The sequence below is a fragment of the Rhinatrema bivittatum genome, chromosome 13 (assembly GCF_901001135.1).
Source record: "Rhinatrema bivittatum chromosome 13, aRhiBiv1.1, whole genome shotgun sequence".
Taxonomy (NCBI): Eukaryota; Metazoa; Chordata; class Amphibia; order Gymnophiona; family Rhinatrematidae; genus Rhinatrema; species Rhinatrema bivittatum.
This window is the reverse complement of record NC_042627.1, coordinates 73,525,371-73,550,011: the sequence shown is the minus strand read 5'-3', so window position 1 is coordinate 73,550,011 and position 24,641 is coordinate 73,525,371. Positions and strand designations below refer to the sequence as shown.

General features: G+C 42.0%; 1 protein-coding gene across 3 annotated transcripts in view; it reads right to left on the bottom strand.

Moving 5' to 3' along the window:
- The window catches only part of MCTP2 (multiple C2 and transmembrane domain containing 2), a 181,770-nt gene that overhangs the window by 35,827 nt on the left and 121,302 nt on the right, over positions 1-24,641 (bottom strand). For all 3 annotated transcript variants that reach the window (XM_029575252.1, XM_029575254.1, XM_029575255.1), the window contains one exon: positions 1,140-1,259. In XM_029575252.1, coding sequence (XP_029431112.1) covers positions 1,140-1,259 — 120 coding nt within the window. The remainder of the gene's footprint in view (positions 1-1,139; positions 1,260-24,641) is intronic.

The window sequence follows — 24,641 nt, the reverse complement described above, 5'->3', positions numbered from 1 at the left end:
ACAGAAAGCTGGGAGGTGCAGAGTTGAGAGCTGGCGGCAGAGGAGGCAGGTACAGGTAAGAGTGACAATGCTCAAAGAGCACAAGGAAGGATTCAGGGAGAGAAGAAACCTCCTCCAAACTTACCTAGCTCCTTCATCAGAATGGTCATTTTTGGCCAGGGGCTATGCATCAGAGCTCCATTTGAAAAAAATGGACCCTATGTCCAACCTTAGGTGTTGCAATATGATTGGGGGCTCCCACCACCACCACCACCACCACCACTCACAGGTCTTTTAAGTGCTGTTTTCCCAAACAGCCCAGAAATCTAGAGCAGGTTTCCCAAACGGCAGTGCACAGTGAGAGTCCTTCCGCTGAGCCATCCGCCCAATATGGTTTAAACTCAATGCAACTAAAGGAGTGGAGGAGTAGCCTAGTGGTTAGAGCGGTGGGCTCAGAAACAGGGAAGCCTGAGTTCAAATCACACTTCTTGTGACCTTGGGCAAATCACTTTCCCCTCCATTCCCATTCTGTGTCTATGGGGAAAATGCTTAGTAAATTATACGTTTAAGACTGTAAGCCTTCTGGAGACAAGGAAATGCTTACTATACTCTTTGAGCTACCAGTGAATTGGCATGAGCTAAATAAATATAAATGTCATTGACTTACTAACACAATCCTATTGAATGATGAGTGATCAATCAATATGAAAAATAAAGTTAAATAGTAACTACTGGCCTAATACTTAATAACTTGCTACTTTTGTGCTTCATAAATATTAGATACAGAAAATATTTTCTATACTATTTGTGAACTAGTTCAAGTGAATAATAATACATGAGCCTTTAAAGTAGGAAATACCAATAGGGAAAAGCATGATATCTGATATATATATATATATATATATATGCGCTTGAGAAATCCTAAGAAATTATCTGTTGGAATTTTTCACGACGCCATTCCTATGCTTCTGTTCTTGGCGTGCTGTTTGGTGCTTCGTGAGGTGATGTGCAAGTGCGCATAAAAAGATATTCCTTGGAAATTAATGTCCTTATAGGGCTCTGAGATCCAATGTCAAACGTAAAGCACTCTGATAAGTTTAGCATAAGCAAGCCGGAGGGGGAATGGGAAGAGGTGCGCGTTTTAAGCACTGCTTGCTTACCAGACTGTCCTGGATGCTGACCTTCCCAGTTCTGATCAAGGTGAAGTTGTATGCAAAGACCAGCAACAGAAAGAGAGGCAGCATGTACAGCTCTAGGTACCAAACGGTGACAGTGAACACCTGCAAGAGATGAAACACCCTCTGCTAATAGAGATATCACCACGCTAGATTATTTAAAAAAATAAATAAATAAAAAATGCAGCAGTTTGCATTTGATGCCGCCCAGCACTTTTCCACCCTAGTATATAATTTGGAAGGCATTTATTATTTAAAATACATTGATTTATCAGACAACAAAATGGTCCTCAGTTGTAGACCTCTCCTGGTTTCTGTCATGTTAAAGAGTCAGTTACAAAAACTGGTGGAGCATTAGCATCAAGATTACCTTTTTTATTTCACTGCCAATAACCTTTTTCACTGTAATCCATCTGTTTATAGACATCAAGGTCAGAATGATCTGTTTGCATAAAGAGTCATTTATCACTTCCCTGCTGAAGTTAGAACCCATGTAAAAAGTCTGTCATATATCCTGGTAAGCCTGGTCACATAACTTACAATGGTCGTGTAATATGGCCTACGCACTAAAGCTTAGTGTGCACACAAAGGGCTATGCAATGCACTAACCCTGTAGTGTATATGCTAAGCTCAATCTCAACACATTGCTATTTTTAGTGTCTGCATTCTAACCACCTGCATGCAATAAAACAATATGTAATGCAAATTGGGGTGATAATGAGGAAACGCTAAATTATAATCCTATGCACTAACCCTCACACAAATTAGTGTGAGAGCAACCTGCAGGGCGGGAACACTAGCATTTTCACACTTGGGGGGAGAAGCCCCCAATGCACAGGCCCTCCTGTCCCTGCCCCAATCCGGTCCCACAGCCTCAATTTCAACCCATTCCAGTGCAGAGCAGGCACCCCTCCCCCTGACACACACTGATCCAGACTGGGCAACCCTTCCCCCCACCAAACACTATTTTCTAGTCTGCTGTTCTTTCCCGACCAAATGTTGTGCAGTTCTGAACAATGGGCCAGCGGGAGACAGAGCTGTGTTCTCCTGGAGGCTTGGGATTAGAAACATCTAGGCAGGGAGGATGGGGGAGGCACTATTGGGACCACCTTTAGTTTTGACAGGGTGGAGTTCATGGCGCTACTGGGGACAGGGAAGACTATTTTTGTGACATCAGGACGAAGGTTTCCAGCTCCATGATAAGGCAAAGCTGGCTAGATTAAAGACAACTATCTCTGCACCTAGGATTGGCCATCTATGTTAGCCCACTAGTGCTGAAAACGTTTGCTAGTCAGCCAAGTTTTTCCCCAACTTAATCCCACCTCCAAGACCACCCAGAATTTTAGGGGCAAAATTTAGCTTCTCAAGTCCCAGAAAATTTTCAGCGGCATTGATATAATTGTACAACTCTATAGTTAGGCAGCTAGATAACCTTGAAAATGTACCCCTTAGTCTCTAACTCCAATAGTTGGGACCTCCAGATGCAGTAAACTTGGATACAACAGAAAGCTAGCAGGATTTACAAACCATTGGTCACTTTGTACACTAAAGCACTAAACAAAACATGGCAACTGACAATTGATAAATCAAAAAGAAAATACGCATGCAGGATTTGCACTACTTACAACCTTCAGTACTATATTGCTAATTAAATGAATTATTCAGCGGAAAACAGCCCTGGTCATCAACACAGTAGGTCAGAAATTACAGCTCAACTAATTTTAAAAAGAGAGATATTCCAAAACCAAAAATATTAAAAAGTATCTTTTGCTTTAGCACTGTGTGGCTTCCCTTGCCATACACAGAAGAAAATTGAGATTTGCAAAAGGTACAGCCAGATCATAATCTCTCTCCGTCATCTGTCTCCTCCAGTTGGTTAGGATGATGTACCCATGGTCAGCCTTTTGTAGATGGAATATTTGAGATAAAGAACGTCTGTTTAGAATGGACAAAGTACCAAGGCTTCACAGTTCACAATAAGCAGAAAACGTCTTTGGCAAGTACATTATATTGGACTAATGCTTAGTCAAAGCACTGATTAAGAACATTTTTCCCAGACAGTTTATTTAGTTGAAAATCAAGTGTTGTCTGGTTGCTCTCATGGACTTTTGATGGGCTTGAGGTTTCTTTCCCATAGAGGGAAGAATGTGTTTTAAGATCATATAGCAGGGGACAATCACAGTTCGGATTTTTTGCTTTTCTTCCAAAAAACAGTCATCACATCAGGCTTGAGATTCCCAAAGTTGATGAAAGCAGAGGATGGAAAAGCTCCAAACCAATAACGACAGTCTTTGTACGTCACATCCAAAGGCAACAGGCAGAGAATATTCAATGCGAGTCTTGTCTCACAGGTGACTTAAGATTGAAATCAAATGTTACTCCCAATTTCAGATTCAGCCCTTAGAGGGTTATGCAGACCCCAGATTAAGTTACAGACATCATCTGATTTCAATGAGCACTAGTTACCTCTTTCCCCATGAAGATGTCAAATCAATAGGATGGTAACTTGGATTTCCATTATCCATGCAATGCTTGTGAGTCAGGACTTCAATCTCAGATGAGTGCTACAGCAGGACTCTAAGAATTTATGGGTTCCAATGGGAAAGATGACTCAAACCTTCTATACTATATCCCAGTGATATGTTACTGGTAAAGGGGGCTTAATCTTCCAAATCACAGGTAAAAATAGCACAGTCGTAGATACCAAGCTAAGGGGGTTATTTTCTAAAGGTTTATCGTGTGCATTAGGGAGTAAATGACCGGGAGGGGAAGAGTCGGGGCGGGGAGGAGTCAGGGCGGGGAGGGGGGAAGAGTTTCCTGCAGCACCGCTGCCGGCGATAATGTAAGGAACATTATCGCCGGCAGTAATGCGGCGAATAGCACCACCTTTTATGGTGGCACTATTCGCGCAAAAGGCTGCAGCCAGCCGCACTGTGGCCAGCGAAATCGCACCACCACAGTGTGAAGGATGAATCCAGCCCTAAAGGAGGTAAGACTGAAAGAATTCACTCTCCTGAGGCAAATGTCCATATCTGTTCACTGAATCACTGTCACAGGTGTTCCCAGCAAGCTTTCTGTAAATACACCTTATCCCCTCTGAGCCAGGGCAGTCTATATTCCTCTAGAGGTCCTCCTGCTCCATGGCTGGCATAGTCTATGTTGTACACATACAACCAGAAGAAGAATACCATCTCTACATTACAGCATGGATTTAAATATAAACCTAGTTAGAGACCATAAAAGGGCTTTACACAACATTCGCATAATGTGAGTCCTGCTTATCACTACTTCAAGATTTTTCTTGAAGATGTCTCAATTTGTAACAAGTAAAGTACTTAGATGAAAGGTCCCTGGCAAACACTGCATCCCCTCCCAACATTTATACAAAAAGATCAAATAACTATCACACAAAAGTCAAGGTCTGCTATTTCTAAACTAATAACACTTGTGCATGTTTTATATAACCCTGACGTTCTGCCATTTTGTCTAATAAATGCTGAAAAGGACTCAGGCCAATATATGTAGAATCATGTTAACAAGTTCTAACCCTTAAAAAGGTTGCTGCTGTTAGCCTCCAAGTTTTAGAAAACAAAGATTTAGCTGCCAGAGAGGGTGAATTAAAAGAAAAGGACTGACAGAGTGAATAGGAAGCCGATAATGTTTCAGATGTTCATATTGAAGCGCGTGTCATAGTTCTAAGTTAAAGTATGCAAGTGCATCCAACTACATAAGGACTCTTGGAAGAAAGCTTTGAGCCATGGCTCTATTCAGAATGAAGCAGAGCGAAGTGATGTCAGTGCCCCTGGAGAGGCATTCTCTGAGTGTTAGCATAGCAAAGGTCATGATAACTACAGGCTTGGAGACTCTTGAGGTTTTAGAGCAGTTTCGTTTGTATGGAAGGAAGTACCATTGTCCCCGTCAAGCACCAACAAACCTGAACAACCATAACAATAATCCTTCCCACTGAAGTCTAAAGGGAAGGAGAAGGCAGCCTCGACTGAAATTAAAGATGTTCACAAAAAAAGTCATGTAGGCATTTTTTTTTTAAAGTTTGTTCTCTTAAGTTAAAACTGCTCAGGGAAAAAAAGTGTCAAACTGATCAAAATCTTTGTAGGTTGTGATACCTTTTGTTGTACCAATCTTTTGTTGTACCAACAAAAAAAAGTTTCTATTACATGAACTTTTATAACCAGGACTCATCTTTAAGTGTCTTCAGATCTCGAGGCAAAGACAAGTAATAGCATGTGAATACCAAACACTTGCTTGCCATCTATATAATAGACTGACTATACTACCCCTCTCCCACATGTCATGGTATGTTCAGACAAATGTGCAGCGACAGGTATCTATGGTGACAATATCCGGACTTGAGGTCTATGCAACTCTACAGTTGATCCTTCTGATGATGAATCCGTGGATCCAGATGCTTATGGAACAGGTGGTGGTGCATCTACTGGATCCAGTGAAATAAACTGCGCAGGGACAGAAACAGGAAGTTACACTCATGGTGCCTCTGCTTCCTAACTGCAGATTCGCCAAGGGGACTATGTCAGACCAGACCATCGGTTGGGTCACTTCAATGGTGGTGGCTTGTACCCACATTGGTCCAGAGCTGTGAAATTTTCACATTTAGATGACTGAATTTCAACAGTAACTTTGCTTCTCTTTAACATCTGTAGTCCAATCTGGTTGTAAATGATATACGTCCTATAAGTCTTCATATGGAAATGTATGAGCATTGTTGCTGGTGCCAGTTCATGGCGTAATTCAGATGCACACAGCATACTTTGTATAACTAAGAAACTAGCCTAGAATTTAAAAAATGGAAACAATAACAAAAAGAAGGAAGTTCGTCAGGATAGCCGGTCTCCTTTGATGCTCTTCTTCAGTAAGTATTTTGCCTGTACTGTTCACTCAGCTTGACCATTTGATGTTGGGTGAAATGGCTGTGTCTGGCAAATCAGATTTCAATTAACAAATGGTCTTGAATTCTTCATACATGAACATGGCTCCATTATCCCATACAAAGATATGTGGCACTCCATGAACTAATAAAACCATCGACATATCATAGTGGTGGTTTCATTTGTAGAAATCATCCTGACCAAAGCAACTTTTAGTCACTTGAAGAGTCATTGACAATAAGAAGAACTTGTGCTTGGAATGGAGATGTAGTTTTGATCATGTGTTCTTCGTAACTTCCTGGCTTTGTAATATTGAATACAGAGTGGCATTATATAAAGTTTGCATTATTCCATAGCATTAACGCAATAATGTAAAGTTTCTAAAAAGGACTTTCACAACTCCCGTGCAAAGGTTTCAATTCCAACAATAAGCCATTTGAATACTTTGAGTTATAATCTGTCCTCTAAACCTTCACGTTTTCCAAACATTTTTCAAACATTAGAGTGCATCGGAAATTTTGAAGATTTTATAATAGGCAAACCTTTGGAAAGTTGCAGTTTGTGGCTTTGAAGCTCTGTGAAAGTTCTTGAAGGAGAAGTCCATTAATGGCTATTAATCAAGTTTATTTAGGGAATAGCCACTGCTATTAATTGCATCAGTAGCATGGGATCTTCTTAGTGTTTGGGTAATTGCCAGGTTCTTGTGGCCTGGTTTGGCCTCTGTTGGAAACAGGATGCTGGGCTTGATGGACCCTTGGTCTGACCCAGCATGGCAATTTCTTATGTTCTTATGTTCTTAAAGTGCAAAATGAGCCCCTGAAGCAGGAGAACAAAACACGAAGGGGCCGATGCAATATTAAATGCGGAAAGTGGTCGCTGACTTTTCAGTGCCCTCTTTCTTAAGGGGGACGCCATGCAATAAACAAATTAGAGGGTTGCGCAAGCAACCCTAGTGCCTCCTTGCTAACGCGACCCCGAAAACAGCGTTGGTCTTCAATGTGGCCGGCTGAGGTTATTTTTTTTCTTTTCTTTTTTACTTTTAAAGAAGTTCAGAAAAGAAGTTCTCTCTGCTTTTCTGTACTTTTTTTCAATGCGCTCAGCTATTAACGCCTGCTCCAGGCCGGCGTTAATAGCTGAGCGATAAATGTGCGTCTGAGACGCACAATTATTTTTTTGCATTTGGATTGAATGAGTAATAGCCTCATTCACGTGCATTTGTATGTGATGACTGCTATCTCATTCACTCTGCGTTGGACGCGCATTAAATAGGCGCTAATCCCCCTATTGTATTAGCGCATATACACTGTATAACCCGCGTCTGACTGCGGGTTATACAGTGTGCTCAGCTGAGTACACTGTATTGCATCGGCCCCGATGATATGTCGGGTGTTCATTAGGGACAGCGTTCTTAAATAAAAGGAAAGTACTTTTTTCATTTTTATCTCAATAGTTATAAAAATATAAAATGAAAAGTTGGACATTTTAGATAGTTGTTTTGAGGACCGACGATTATTTATGACCCCTAGAAGTATTCAAAAGCCTTATTGTTAGATGTAAAGCCTATGTACGGAGGTTATGAAATCCTTTTTACAGCCTTTACATTATTGCACTAATGCTATGGAATAATGCAAAAGGGAGCTATTGCTTGCTTTGCAGTGTTTGTTTTATTTTTGCATTCAGTTTGAGAGACTTTTTGTGCTGGATGCACATGCGTTGTAATTCTGCATTGCACATTCAGTTTCTGCTAATAGCCCATGCACATGACACCCGCACAAAGTAGCAGGTGAAAATTATGAAAGTGCATGTACTCTTTACATCAATTTTCAAAGGAAAACTAATAGGGCAGGTTCTCTTTGAAATTTACTGTAAAGCAGATGTGCTGCGAGCACCTGTGGACTTCATGACGCGGGCTATTTGAGAATTCTCCTCAAAAGTCTAATGTAAGGACATTTTTACTTATAGAAAAAAAGTTAAAAATGGTGCATAACTGCTACTATATGGCCGCTCTGCACGTTTTATTGATTTAAGTATGTTTGTATTGAAACCCGCCATGAACATTAACATTTTAAATGAAGAGCCCCTAGCCTTTCTTCACAAGGGGGCCAATCCATCCCACAATCATTGTTGTTACCTTCTCTGTAGTTTTTCTAGCTCTGCTATAGCTGTTTTGAAGTATAGAAACCAGACTTGAACACAGTAATCAAAGTGTGGCCACATCATGGATCGATACAGATGGATTTTCATACTTCCAGTTTTGTTTTTTGTTCCTTTTATCCTGTGTGTGTGAGAGTGTGTGTGTATGTGTGAAAGAGAGTGTGTGTGTGTGAGAGACAGTGAGTGTGAGTGTATATGCATGTGTGAGAGAGTGAGTGTGTGTGTGAGAGAGTGTGTGAATGCGTGTAAGAGGGTGTGTGTGAGAGACAGTGTGTATGTTATGTGTAAGAGAGAGTGTGTGTGTGAGAGTGTGAATGCATGTAAGAGAGTGTGTGTGTGAGAGACAGTGTGTATGTTGTGTGTAAGAGAGTGTGTGTGTGTGTGAGAGAGAGTGTGTGTGTAAGAGACAGTGAGTGTGTGTATGTACATGTGTGAGTGAGTGTGTGTGTGTGTGTGTGAGAGAGAGAGTGTGTGAATGTGTGTAAGAGAGAGGTGTGAGAGAGAGAGTGTATATGTTGTGTGTAAGAGAGTGTCAGTGTGTGTCTATGTGTATCTCTGTTTTCATGCTTCCTTGCCTTGGATCAAGTGGTGGGGCAGACAATCCTTCTCTCTCTAAACATTCTTTCTCTAATTGAAATTTTTCCCAACTTTATAGGCCATCATCTTAATGGGGCTGGAGGGAAGCCATGGACCATAAATCACCACCTCTTCAAATCACTTCTCTCCAACCACGGAATAAGCTATCTCTGGACTGCTAGCTCAAGCGATACTGAAAACCAATCCCTGATACTCCTTCAGCCCTTCCTCCTGGTAATCTGAGGAGAGAGGGATGCCTCCTCCTGGCCACCCAGAGTTTGATAAAGCAAATACTGAAGGATGAGAATCTGGTTACCCATAAATAGCACAGCACTGCAGTTTAAGTTTAGGTTTAATGAACATATCTTAGAAGACATTAACACGGGCTGAAATACAGCCATAGAAGCAGGGAATGGTTAGTGTAGCAAGGTACTTTTGGCTGAAAAGCTTGCCACCTAAGTCTGAGATCTGAAGCGAAAAAAGTAAAATCACCTGGTCATCTGCACAAGAACAAAAGCATATCCACGATGGACTCAGCTAGTCTGCTCCTTTACATACACTACACTCTTTCCGTGGTTTTTTATTTTAGCACAAAGATGTCCATACATTGTGCAAACATTCTACAAACCCTATTCCCCCCTTCCCGACACATGACTCATCTTTGTAAGCATGGGCATGTTATTAAACATCCTTACAGCTCATCTATTAAGGTCTATAAGAAGAAGAGGATGCACATATTCATAACTGCAGAAAAAAACAGTGATCTGGAAGGAAGTGAGCAGTAGGATCTGTTCATCTTATGCATTTAAAACAAAAAGTTTTTATTTTGGTGGTGTTGATATTAGACCAAATCAACTACTAACTAAATTTAAAAAAGGAGGTGTCAAACTACTCAAAGACAGAAGTAAAATGTATCAAAATCTCATTTCACCTTCAACATGCAGATATTAATTACACATCGCTGTTCTCTTTTGTGTTGGAGACAGCGGGAGCAATGTAGACAAAAGAAAGTCAAATTGCAGATTCTGGATTACACAAAGTCCAGTGAGGTCCATGTTCAAAAGAGTTGTCCGACTAACTTTGGGAGTTAGCAAAACAAATCTTTGGGGCTGAAATTAGCCTCCACTCAACCCCCTGAATGGGTAAATTTTGTCTGGACAAATCATTGCCCAGACAAAATTCTTCCACATACGAAGGGGCAGGTGTAGAGAAACTTTAGACAGACAAAGCTGATATGCGAGTAAGTCTTCTCAGGCTGAATGCTTACCCTAAAGTTATCCAGGTAACTAAATCCAGGAATATTCAGTGAGGATATGCATTTGTTTTTGTTTTTTTATCAAATACAAAAAATGCAATGAATAAGGTCATTTTTTGGTTCATTCAAAATGGAATGAACCAAAATTAACTTGTTATGAAAATACTAGAATTCATGGCATTAAAAAAACAGGCCTCTGGTGGCCCGCGCCATGGCCTAGCCACAGTGCCGCTGCATAGCCCTAGGCCGGGCCTGGTGCCAAGGACTAAACCCTGGAACAAGTCGGCACATAGGCCTAACTACAGGCAGGGTTTGACACCAAGGCCTAGCATGACCAGTTCTGACACCAAGGCCTAGATATGGTGCTGAGGCCTGGTGTCAAGCCCTTGCCCCAGTGCCAATATCTTTTCATCGCTGTCTTCCAGATGAACAGCATCAGTTTTTGAAGCACTGGGATGGGAACAGCAACTGGAAGTCCTGGCCTAAGCGCTGGTCTCAGGCCAGGCCTAGTGTCAGTGCTGGATCCAACCGGAGCTAAGCCTTGGTGCTAGGCCCAACCCAGAAATAAGCCTTGGTGTTGGTACCAGGTCTTGGCATCAGGACAAGCTCAGGCCTAGGCCTCAACATTGGTCCAATGCAGTATTTTGTTTCTAGAAGACCTAGCCAGGGTTGCAGGATGTCAAGGTTTTATTTTTTATCAGTTCAGTTGTTTTTTTTTTTTGTGTGTGTGTTTCTGAGATGTTTTTCTACTTTAATTATTTTTTTGGTTTGGTAAATGATGTAACCTAAAAAAAAATTAAACAAACTGAATATAAACAAAAAAAAACAAAAACCCAAAATGAATAAACAAAACAAAGCAAAAATTTTAGGGCTGCACATCCCTAATATTCAGCAGCAGAGTAATCTAGATAAGTCCTGCCAGGCCTTTACCTGTTTGCTGGCTTGCACAATATCAGGCTCTGTTTTTTTGTTTTGTTTATTCATTGTATAGTTTTTCAGAAAACATACCAAGGAAAAAACATATTTGAGGCTACTTTAATATACAGTCCATAAAAAAGTAACTATAGACTACTTAATTTTAAGCAGTCAGTTTGCTGTTCGAAATCTGTTCCTTTGAATAATATATTACTATTTAGATTGCCTCCAGATTCAAGATAGCTACAGCACTCTCACTCTAACTAAAGAAGTACACATTAGGCAGCATGGCTTTGTTTTAAATAATCTCCTGATTCATGCAAAAGGCTGTTAGAGCTGTCCTTTTAAATCAACTTCTCTCCCTGCCCCTATCGTTAAAAATATTTTACATTTTAAGACAGCTGTTCAGGTAACTCTACAGCCAGATGATTGTTTATTTCAATAAAGTCACTTTATAAGTGGCCCCAAATTAGGACTGGCAGTGAAACCAGGGGAGGCCTAAACCATCACCACCTGTTAGCCTTAAAATTCAATTAAAGCACACTATCACAGCAATTCCTTCTTAACTAATAATAATTAAAAAAAAAAAAACTCATACAGCTTAAACGTGTTAACATTAGGTGCTTTCAGGGTATGTGCTTTAAACTTAAAGCTTTAGTTCGGCAATAGCCTCGCTACTGGTTCTTAATATAAGTTAATTGTTGCCACCCTGGTCCTCCAAGGTGGAGGAAGGAGCAAAGACCTACAGTGCAGATTAGGAAACGATGAGAAAATTCTACTTCAAAGGTTTTTTGTACTGGAAGAGTAAAAATGAGAGCAGCTGAGGATGCTGCCCATGTAAAGATCCAAGTTGGCAAGTTTTTTTAAAAAAAAGGGCAACCAGAGACGACATCCCAGGTGTAATTAAAAAGATAAGCATAATGAAACATATGCCCACAGGGCTTGTTCTTCGTGTGGGCCAGATTTTTGCTTGAATTTTTAATTTTTATATACAGATAAAAGGCTCAGTGTAATATTCCAACAGGGTTTGCCATTTTCCCTGTACAGTATGAAAATGATACACGGGCCTCTCAGATCTGATTAGGGTATGTTTTAGGTGGCGTGACCACTACCTCCAGGTGCCTAGGAATGGGCTGGTCCAGTACTATGTTTTAGTTTTTGCTTGTTTGTTTATTCTCATCCTGAAGCATTCTGAACTTTGGTAATTCTGATATTTTTAGGGAGAAATATGGATGCCCTTCAAGAGGCTCTGCTCAGACAAATGGTGATGGAACCCGCGAGGGAAGGCGCGATCGTAGACCTGGAGCTCACAAATGGGGACAGTATCCCTAATGTCCGGGTACGTGCTCACCCGAGTACCAGTGATCATCAAACAGCCGGGATGGAGAGAAGTCACACGGAGATCGGTCTTGTATTTCATAAATGCAGACTTTGACAAAACGGGGAACATACTCTGAGGAGGAGGAGGAGCGAGAAGACTGAGAGAAGATGAGTGAAGTGGAACGAAGTGGGCCAAATTAAAAGGAGCTTTAATACAAGGAACCAATCTTTATGTAAGAAAAAGAAATAAAAGGAAGAGGAAAAGGAAACTGATCTGGTTCTCCAAAGAGGTGGCCAGACAAATAAAAAGCAAAAGGATCAAAAAGTACACAGACTCCCAATAAGAGGAACACAGAGAAGAAGATTTGCCGGAGAGGTAAAGTGAGGTGTCAAAATATTTTTCAGATACATCAGAGAAAGGTGGAAGGCCAGAGGTTGTTTTGTAAGGAAACAAGGAGCAAGGTGTGGAGACAGATGAAGAAATGGAAGAAATGTTAAACAAATATTTCAATTCAATGTTCACCTTTCAGAAGGACTGTTGCTGATTTTAATAGTATGGATGGGATTGGGGTAGACACAGCCCCATTTACAGAAGAGAATGTTTGCGGGCAATCAGCAAAACTGAAAATAGATAAGGCCATGGGGCCAGATGAGATATTTGGGGAGCTCAGAGAGATGCTGACGGGTCCGCTAATGAATCCTTGGAGATGGGAGTGGTGCTGTAAGACTGGAGAGAAATGGTTGTGGTACCACTTCACAAAGGTGGGAGCAGAAAGGAGGCTGGAAACTACACGCCAATTAGTTTTACCTCAATGGTGGGAAAATTAATGTAGACTCTGCTAAAGAGAAGGATAGTTAACTATCTACAATCCAATGGATTGCTGGACCCAAGGCAGCATGGTTTTCACCAGAGGAAGGTTGTGTCAAACAAATCAGATTGATGATTTTTTTTGATTGGGTGACTAGAAGAAAGTACACTCAATGTGGTTTACTTGGATTTCAGTAAAGCTTTTGATACAGTCCCACATCGGAGGCTCATGAATAAAATGAGAAGCCTGGGAGTAGGTGCCAAGAAGGAATGGATTACAAATTGGTTGACTGACAGGAGACAGTGTGTAAAGAAAAATGGAATCTACTCTAAAGAGAGAATGGTGATAAATGGATTGCCTCAAGACTCGGTTCTGGAACTGATTTCTGTTCCATATCTTCGTGAACAATATTGCAGAGGGGTTAAAAGGAAAAGTTTGTCTTTTTGAGGATGTCACTAAGATTTGCAACAGAGTGGACACATCTCAAAGGGTAGACAAAATGTGAAGCAATTTAAGAAAGCTTGAAGAATGGTCAAAGATTTGGCAGCCTGGATTCAAAGCCAAGAACTGCAGTCATACATTTGGAGTGCAATAATACAAGGGAACTGAATGTGATGGAGCCTAAGGGGGTCATTTTCTAAAGCTAGTGCACGCGAAAAGGGACGTTTCATGTGCGATAGCTAAAAAGGGGCAGAGTCAGGGCAGCGTCTGACCTGGAAGGGGAGGAGTTGGGGCGGATGTCGCAAAGACAGCGTGGACGGCGAAAAGGTAAGGAGCCTTTTCACTGCCCATTTCGCACCCAATATCACCACCTTTTATGATGGCGGTATTGGGTGCAAAAGCCAGCAGCGATCGCACCGGCTTTCGCAGGCCCGCCCCCTGCCCCCCTGAACCACGCGATTCACAACACCACGGTGTTTAAGAAAATATAGGCCTAAGTTTTTAGCTGAAAATTCACAAATTTAGGGTCCTAAGAGTTAGGCTCCTAAATTTAGGCCTGCTATTCGTTTACCTAGGTTTAAGCTCCTAAATTAGGTGCCTAGTTCTTAAAATCAGTGCTATCTCCTAACTTTGTTTCCCCGCCCTAACTCTGCCCCCATAGCCACCTACTTTTTAGGCTTCTAAATTTAGGACCCTAATGAAACTAGGCGCATAAATTTAGGAACTCAGCCCTAGTAAATTTTCAAAAGGGCCAATTTAGGAACCTAGCTCCAAACGTTAGGACCCTAAACTCTTGGAAAATTGACCCCACTGTGTTCAGTTCTGGAGACCGTATCTAAAAAAGGATAGAGACAGGATAAAAATGGTCCAGAGAAAGACAACCAAAATGGTGTACGGTCTGCATTATGGGAAGAGACTGAAGGACCTAAATACATATACCCTGGCGGAAAGAAAGAGGAGATATACATAATTTTTAAATTCCTGAAAGGTATCAATAATTCACAAAAATCAAACCTTTTCTGATAAAAAGGAAGCTGTAGAACTAGGGGTTATGATATGAAATTTCAAGGGGGTCACCTCATTAACAATGTCAGGAAATATTTCTTCATGGAAGGGGTGGTGGATGTGCTCCTGGAAGAGGTGGTGAAGACAAGAATGGTAATGGAATTCATAAGAGTATTGGATAAACACTGTGGATCCGTAGATGGTAGAGGATGAAAATGAAGAAATGGGGTAATCTATGTTAAATTTAGGTGCAAAATTTCTGCATGGGGGTAACTTACCCTAAATAAGTTGCTGAGCAGACTATAATGACCATTTGGGTCTTTATCTGCCATCATTTACTATATTATTATGTTACTATGACCATGTAGATTCTTAACTAGAGACATCCTTTATCTATGTATTATTCTAAATAAAAATCGTGGTACATATTTGGTTGGTAATATTACCTGGGCTACCAATGTACTGCAAGTCAGCTGCAAATGCAATGTAATTTGCCACTTGCCACAGAATTATGGCAAACTGTTAGATCAGTCTGTCCAGATGGTGTTGTCTTTTAATTCCCATAACCTGGTTCCTGAAGGCATGAAAGTACTGATGCACACCAGCTATGAGTGAGATCTCGCAGTGATCATACCTGCTGATCTCAAGGTTAAAAAAGAATGAGTCAAGGCAGTGGCAAAAGCTAGAGAAAAGGCAGGGTGCCTACGAAAGGCTTTACCAATTGAAAAAAAAGCAGGTGATAATACCTTTGTTCAAATCACTGGTGAAGCATTGTGTCCAATTCTGGATACAGATAGAGTAGAAGCAGTCCAGAGAAGAGTTATCAAAATAGTACTACAGGTCCTGACCCATAAACCCCATGAAATGACTTAAAGACCTAAATATACATAGTATAGAAGAAAGCAGAGAGCAAGGGGATATGATGGCGATATTTAAATACTTCAAAGGCAAACAATGCACAAGAAGGAAACATTTTTCAGCAGAAAGGCAGTTCTAGAACAAAGAGTCACAAAATTCAGATCCAAGAAGGGACAATATGGAACCAACGGAAATGCTGTATTTCTTCACAGAAAGGGTGGTGGAGACATGGGAGCAGCCTTCCAGAGAAGAGGGTGGATTCAAGAAAGCATGGGCTGAACACGAAGGATCTTTAATTGTGAGGACGTGAAGCTAAAGCAGGAAATGGGTTGACCTCATTGATATTGCAGCAGAAAGGGTAAATGGGTAGAGTAGACGGGCCTAACAGTTTCTGTGCCAATATATTTTAATTTTATAGTGATTACAGCTCCTCACATGTTCCAGCAGAGAGAAAGAGCCAGTATATAAAAACAAAAATCCAAACATCATGTTCAGCTGAGTAGAACAGTTCAGTAATGAAAGAGCTTGCATTTAGTGCATCCTTTTTATATAGATGAAAATCTTCCCACCCCGCCCCCTCCAGCCTGCCACTACATTTTATGTTTATATGTTAAATAATAAAGACGGCTACCGTAGGAACCCAGTGAAACGAATGGACGCCAGTAGCAGACAACATTGCCTATTACACCAGTACTGTCAATTTATAAGCCAAACAAGCTGGCTGAAAACAAATTAATGCTGTTCTTTATCTATTTCTTCTGTGCAAATGTCACTCAGCTGCATCATTGGAATGAAAAAGTGCCAGGAGAAAGGAATAGTAAACCTTTCAAAGAAAGTTGCACCCGTTGAGTACTGCGATGTATTTTGGAGGCACACTTGGCAAACAGTGACATTAACTATGGTGGAGCTAGTGCAATGTGGGTCACCATTATAGGGAGTCTGTTTGTAGCTTAAAAGACGGTGGCCAATTCAGGTCACAAGTACCCAGCAGATCCCCAAAAATGGATCTCTTTCTTGTTTCTCCCAGGGATAACAATGGCTTTCACAAATCTAGCTATGCTAGATGGCCTCACCATGACCTCTGGCAACAGATTCCACAGCTTGTTTGTGCATTCAATGAAAAAGTACATCCTACAATTTATTTTCAATCTGCCGGTTGTTACTTACCCCTTGTTTAAGTAATATTGAAAGGGTAAGTAACCATTTCCTATTTACCCATTCCATCCCATTCATTGTTGTATAAACATCCGTCATGTCCACTCTCAGTCACCTTTTTTCCAAGCTGACCAGCCTTAACCCGTGTAGCCTCTCTTCACAGGGGAGCTGTTTCATCCCCTTTATCATTGACGTTGTCTTTCTCTGCACATTGTCTAACTCCACTGTGTTCTCCCGAAAGGAGCCTCATCCTTTGCCTTAGCATGGGTTTTTAACCTCCTCCTGAAGTGGGTGCATTTCACTGTCGCAAGGGCTGTTATTGGACAATATCGTGCTGCAGCCAACCACCTTCCTATTCTAGAACTGGTGAGTGCTCACAGAGATAATGAAGAAGAGAAAACTGCAGTCTCAGATGAACTTGTGCACCATCGTCCAGGGGCAACGCTTACGTTGGTCCAATAGGAGATTGTTGCAACCATCCCTTCCTAACGGCTTCACTCCGCCTACCTTTCTTTCTTTGCACCTCCTTTCGCTATGGATGGACGCCTGGCTGCCGAGGCGTCTGCCTGCCGTCCTCTCCGGCATCCCCGGACCAGCTTGGGCGCTGCCTCCCGCCATGCTCAGCTGGTACCTAAGGGCGCGCGCACCGCGCGGCCCTCACTCTTATTTCCTACTTGGCGTGAACCTCAGGGGCGTCCCCCCTGTGATGACGTCCGCTGCCCGGATATTTAAAGCCTACGATGTTTGCTAGCCTTTGAGTTAGCAAGGAGGATTCTTACGGATGGGATTCGCTCTCCACACCCAGCTACTCTGCCTCTCCAATTTTCCATTGGACTCTTAACACTAACAGGGTACCCGCTCCTCGGGGGCCTCACTTGCTTTTCAGATTGCTATCAGGAAACCGATACTCGCTCCTCGAGGGCCCATGTTCCCTGACTCGCTGCCTGCTCCTACCTTCTGCCTGGAAGGATTCACTATCTTCAACACCAGTGAGTACTACCATCTTCACCTCAGAGCTGCTCCCTGGAACCAGGTACTCGCTCCTCGAGGACCTGCCTCCATTCCAGCCCTAGTGCCATCTCCTACATGGAACCGCTGTGTGAGTGCATTACCTTTAAGCCTCTCAGCTCTCAGGGATCAGGTACTCGCTCCTCAAGGGCCTGCTCTCCCTATCCTGGGGTTCTCCATTCTGGGGCTTTGTGCATATTCCACTGTACTCATTATTCTCAGTTCTTTCCACTACAGACTGCTACCGGAGGAGTCGCTGTTCCAGCGCCTGAGGGATACTAGCCCAGCTGGGCTACTTCTGCTGCTCACTACTGCCACCTCTGGTGGCTTCATCACATTGTCTAATAAAAGATCAATCTCTGTGTTTGTGTGTCCTAAGCTGAGCCTGACCTGTGGCCCCTCACGGAACATCCCCCCGTGGGTGTGGTCAGCTGCCACAGTGTCCAAGGGTCCACCCAAACCTCACTAATTATAACAGAGATATCACAGCTTACAATGTGCCCCAAAGAAGCATCCTTCTCACTCAATACTGAACAAAAGGTCATGGATGTAAATTAAAAGGTTGCCAAGCAGTTTCAAGCTTGAAAACCTGTATTTTCATAGCAATAAAAAAAAAAAAAAAAAAAAGATTACAGTACATATGTTATCATTGTACTTCATAAAAGTACTATCCTAGGGCTAAATGGTTCCCCAGGCATTCGTGATGTTTTAACCTGGGGTGAATTTCTCCTCCAATGTGTCCAATGTCATGGCCAGGCAGTTCAGGCCAGACTTAGCCACACAGGGACTTAATTTCAGGGTCCTTATGGGACAGTGGGTGCAGCTTCCTTTCACATTAAAACATTTTCCTTACCTCCTATAAATGACTTACATCCTCTTGGAATGCATTTGGGAAACTTCACCTTTACAAACCCTGAGTAATGGTTCTTATGAAAATGCAGTAATGACACGTTTATAGCTCATATTCTGATCTTACTGCCATAACCTGCACAGCATGGCAGATATTACCATGGGAAGCTTGTGGAGCAGACTAACGGATCATTGTTTCTTTTCTGCCGTCATTTCTATGTTTTGACATTTCTTTTTATTAGTATGGTTTGTTGTAATTGATGTTTTATATTTTTTATTTATTTTATGAGTTTTATTTTTTTTATTTATTTTATGAGGAATATTTGTTTCTGTTTTTCCATTGTTGCATTGCATACAGTCTGGCTTGTGATTGCCAGTTTAGTTTTTGTCTGCACGTTTATGCTTATTATCATTTTCTCTTTATTCTCTATTTGGTGGGGGTTCTATCTATGCTCTGTATATATAACAGAGGTAAGGTATTATGCTAGTGTGTAGTTTCTGTGTAGGACTGTAGAGCAGTTTGGCTTGTTCTGTTTTCCTTCTAGGAGCTGTAGTGTTATTTTAGCACTTGGTGTAATATTTGCAGCATTGCCTTTTCATAGATAGAGTTGTAACAGTTTGAGTGCTGGCAGTTAATGCTGTTTTGGTATGGGAGTGTACTATATTATAATTGTAATTCAGTTTAATCATGGATAGCATATGAGTTCCAAGTGATAATTTTGCAGGGTTTTCTTATTGGTATAAAGCAGTGCATGTAAATATAATATACATGTTATTGTAAGTGATATTTCTGTCTCAGAAGACCATATTTGGAATGTCCTTTTTCATTTAAAATCTCTCTTTCTGGCTTAGAGAAGTGGTTAATAAGACATTTAAAAATAAATAGTTATACTGCTTATATAATATATTATATTTCTTTACTTATTACTATTTATTACCAGTTAAACTATTATTTCTTTATTTAGCTCTATGTTAAATTGTCAACCAGTTATACTGTTCCATATGTTCTACTGTTCCATGTAAAGCTCAGCTCTCTGTTGAGCAGTTCTTCGTTTTATGTAAACCGGAGTGATTTGTAGTCCCTACAAGAACTTCGGTATATAAAAATTAAAAATAAATAAATAAATAAATAAATGCATAATTTTTTTACTGTGTGTGGGGAGGGCTGAGGGGAGGAAAAGGTTGGCTCAAGACTGTAAGGTTTGTCTAGGGCACCTAATACTCTTGCTATGGCCACAAACAGACCCCCACCATTCACCCATCTCCTACATCCCCAGGGGGCAGATGCTGGGAAGGGCAGGTGACAGGTGGTAGGGTTCCAAGGAGCGTGATAAAGATTTCCAGCTTCCTAGGAATATTATCACTGGAATTCTATCACTGGCACTTCTCTGGGAACCCTGTCCTCTGCATTCTCCCTTCCAGCATTTCAAATCACCAGAAGTACCAGACTCCAAGAAGGAACCCTCTACCTTGGCTGCCTCAGTGATTTGATCAGTGCCATGCCTCAGTGGGGTGGGGGGTGGGGGTGGGGAGAGAGGTTGGGCAGGCGCCCTCTCATCTCTCGCCTCAGGCAGCAGATTCCCTTGAGCTGCCCCTGATTGCAGTATCGTGCTAGGCCTCAGTAGAGATCCCAATGGCTCCCTATATTAGCATCAGGTCTAGACAAGTGGGGGCCAATCCCAAGCTCGTGGAAGGGTACCTGAACCAAGAGGTTTGGCCACTGTTGGAAACAGGATGCTGGGCTTGATGGACCCTTGGTCTGACCCAGTATGGCATGTTCTTATGTTCTTATGTTCTTAATAAGGCTTAGCATCTTTAGCCCCAGGAAATAATGGGTCACTTCCACGGCATGGGAAAGAATACGCACTCCCAGGTGCTACATCACATGGAGAGGATCACACAAGCCATGCAGTGTAATTGTGTCCAAGCCATGATGGCAGGAGGCGCCAGCTTGGAAATATTTTTGGACTCGGGAACATTGTTGGACTCAGAATAGCTTGCTACCTAGTAAGTTCAACCAATTCAGGATTACCCAAAGGATTGTCTTTGTGGCAGGCAGCCATCTAGTCTATAGACAGCTAGCACAGGCGAAATTGATAGTTTATTTTCAGTTAATAAATTTCAGGAATTAGTTGTGATTATTGTGCTTTGTGTCTTGCCTAGGTGAAGGGAGGGAGAGGCACCTGAGCTACAATCACCCAGTTATAAATGTGGAGGCTTGCACCGTCCAGTAATAATACACATGAGCTTGCAAAACCTTTTTTCTCAAACAATTGCTATAAGCTCAGCAGTTTCATTAATGAACTCACTGGACACCCAAAGTTGCATTCAAACCGTCGTGGGCTGAAATTCCAAAGCACTTTTGGGGGAAGGAGGGAGGGGAGAATCAGCAGGTCGAGTCGTTTCTATCTTGCGTATTAGCAAAATATGACAAAGCATGACCTACCTTCAAAGAAGGTCAAGCCCGAAAAGCCTAACTTAAATCTTTCAAATGGAAAATAAAAATGTTCACTTGCACTGCCACCCCCTTTAAAAATTAAATTGTAAAGAGGACTGCGCCTTGACAAGATGTAAAAGGCAAAGCATGTGAGCTGTTAATAACGTCACGCCTAACTCGGGGTTTATATGCATTTGACACTGGCTGGATTACTTGATCCACAGGTCTGCAAGGAAAGACAGATAAACTCCAACCCTGTCAGAGGACAAAAACTGGCAAACAGCATTCACCTTTTCAGACTGTTTGAATCCTTTAAGGAAGTGTTGGGGCAATCGGAGAGGAATTTCTAATTTCTCCCACCTCGCAGACTATAGATCAGACCTCAGACACATAAGGGCTTCCTTAAGGCTTTTCAGCAGCCATGTTTGATCTCTCAACCACCTTGTATGGGTTTCCATAGGCATCAGTGTTTAAGACATTATTCATGGAGCACTACCTCACATTTTCCCTCCCTGCTGGTGTTCACATAGGTTTCAAAGAAAAATCAGAAGAAACCTGGTGCTATCCATTTTAAACTTTACAAGAATTACATAGATCATATAAAAACAGGATAAGACCAATGCAGTACAGTGGGAAGCTATTGACCCCAAGGGAAAGACAATAATGACAGAAGGGATAATGATGTTTAAACTAATAGCCAGATCTTTCCACTACAGCTCTAAATTCAAGTCTATAATTATGCACATACTGTATATTTTTAGCTCCCTAAGAGACCAACAGTAATCTCATCTCCAGTAATAGAATATCACATTTAACGGCAATTAAATTAGTTAAAATGAAAACACAAAGATTTGTAGAAATACTATATATTGTTTATTTTAAAGAATCCCGCTCCCCTGACTTGGCCGACAAAAAAAAAATAAGTTACCTTACGGTAGCAACTAGAAAAGGTTGGATCTGTTCAGAAGCTGCCTGCCCTTGGCCCCTCCCTCCCCCAGTGCTAAAGCCACTGCATCACGGCACTGCAGCTGAACATCTGCCTCAGCTTGCATTCAAAGAACATTTAACAAAGTCCAATGGAAAAGGCTTAAATTAGCCGACTTGTACAGATGTTGCAGGATGGGTTTATCTTACTGGCAGTCTTGTAATTAAAAGAGCTGCATGAGTAGAGAGAGAAGGAAACTGAGATGTATATACATTGAGATATACAACAGACATCTCTACGAACATCTCTCTTTATATAAAGAGAAGGATATACATGTATATATGTGCAGGTGCATATGTATATCCTTCTCTCTATATACATACATACAGTTTGGCCACTGAAGGACAGATGTTTTCTATGCTGCCCATTTGACCTCGGCTGTAAATAAATCTCAGAGGAAAAAAAAAATTAATAAATAATAATACAATGGAGAGAAACTGCAGTTGTTATTGAACTTTAGGTAATCACAGACTGATTCAGTTTCTCTTATCTTTTTTTTTTTTAATTTTTGTCTTTAAACAAGATGACAGTCAACAAACGTGGGCCTGCAAGGAGCCAGGCCCAACCTCTGGCCATGTGCACATAAACGAGAACAAATATGTGCGAGAAAGATGGAAAGAGAAGATGAGAATTAAATCACACACACACACATACACACATATACTGAGCTGAAAACGCACTACAGATGAAATCCGGCTCCCTTTGGATCTTTCAATTAGCTTTCAACAGATCCCATGCGAACCAGAAGCACAGGACACACTCGGGGGCAAGGCGCAGTGGGTTTGGGAATGGGTTTCTGCACTGGAAGTGTTTCCCCGATGAAAGAAAGGTTCCTTCTTTAAAATAAAAACATGAATAGTTCAAGCAACTAGGAAGGAGATGCTTTAAAATCATTCTTGAGATTTTGGTGCCACCTACAGGATTTATTTTTTTCCCCTTTGGATTGAAGAGAAGTTGTGGAGTTTTGAAAAGTTAGAGCTGCTGCTTACCAAATAAATAAATAAATAAATAAATAAATAAAGGTCGTGTCTTCCTCTCTCACAGCCACCCTCCCTGCCTTCAAGCTGTCCCCCCTCTCTGTTGCCCTCTTCTGCTTATCAAGGGCCTCTTTCATGATTCAGAGCTACTGATTAACTATCTCAGGTTGGAAGGATAGGCCCTCACCGGGGAGAAAACCATTAATCATCCTTCGGCTGCAGTGAATTTCGGTGGGCGACTCGGGTCTTTCAGATTTTTTTTTTTCTCCTTTTTGTGTCTGTAGTGAAAATCCTTTATACACCGACCCCCTTCAAGGGAGGAGGTGTCTCAATATTTTAGGAGGGAGCTGGCAAAATGGCACCTCTAATCCCCAAACCGTCTCCATTGCTAAAAATGAGTGAGGCGCGTTTGCTCCCTCTCCTTCTGCTGTCAGGCAGCTCCTGCTCCCCCCCACTGCCGACGCGTGCCCTCCCCTCTTCTCTCTGCAGCCTGAGCGGGCTTGTTTCGAGGGGGGGGGGGTGTTGTTTTGGCCCTGTCCTTTACTTGCGCTCAGTCGCAGCTGGCTCGCCCTCTCCCTAACCCGCTTCACTTCAGAGCGCGCGAGGCCTGTCACGTTTTAGCCACTTCCCTGCCACGTCAGGGTCTTCAGGCCCAGTGCGGCCTTCCCTTTCACTGCACGACAGCAGGACGACTGTCTCAGAATAGATAAACAGTGCGCGCAACCTGATTCTGCAAATAAAAAGATAGAAACAAATCAAAGTGAGGTACTGAGAAGAGTGGATCCGTAACGACGAGACGCCGTGGCCTAATCTGGGATGGATGATCGAGATGCTTTAATAGAACATCACAGTAAATGTTCACTGCTCTGTGTTCTAAAGTTACCACAGGGACATCGGGCCCGGTTAGGAATGGAGAGGAAAAAGTTCCACAAAACGGAATCAATCTGTGACAAAACCACCCCCCCCCCCCCAAAAAAAAAAAAAACATTAAAAAAATCCTCCCTTTCTGTTCAGTAAGGCCAGAAAAAAAAAGTCAGATGCATTTCGTAAATGAAATGGAATAGATGGAGGACGAGAAAGATCTCAGTAAACCAGGATGGCACCCTGCAGACGGTTGGCAGAGACACTTGTCCTCTGCAAGAAAAAGCATGCAGACAGACCGGGCCCTACTGTAATAAAGCTCGTGGTGGCCAAAGCTTTAAGATTTAATACATTTGTGGTACTAGTGGTTAATGCAGAGTACAAGGAGCGTGAACGCCAGTCCTAAAGCATTACAGTGAAGTCTGCTTTTCAGGCTGTACTGAGTATTCTTAAGAACTATTTGCATACAATTGCTCCAGCTCATGGTTGATTTACAGATCTCAGTTCGCCAGTAAATTAGGATCATTTGCGCACTTTGAGCTGAATTTTCCAAAGGAGTTGCACGCGTAAAAGTAGCATATATCATAGCAATGTTCAAAACCCTTTTTATGCACGTAAAAACCATTTATGTACAGAAAACCTTTTGGGAATTCAACATCATGGAATGAATATTCAAAGGAGTAATGGGGCAGATTTTAATATCTACGCGCAGGCGTAGATTTGTGCGCGCAAACCGCGCGCATGTTATAAAATCCGGGGTCGGTGCGTGCAAGCGGGTGCACACTAGTGCAACTTGCGCGCGCCGAGCCCTAGGGGAGCTCCGATGGCTTTCCCCGTTCCCTCCGAGACCGATCCGAAATCAGAGCAGCCTCGGAGGAAAAACTTTCCTTCGGCCCCCCCGCCCACCTTCCCCTACCTAACCCGCCCTCCCAGCCCTACTTAAATCCCGACCCTACCTTTATTTTAGAAGTTGCGCCT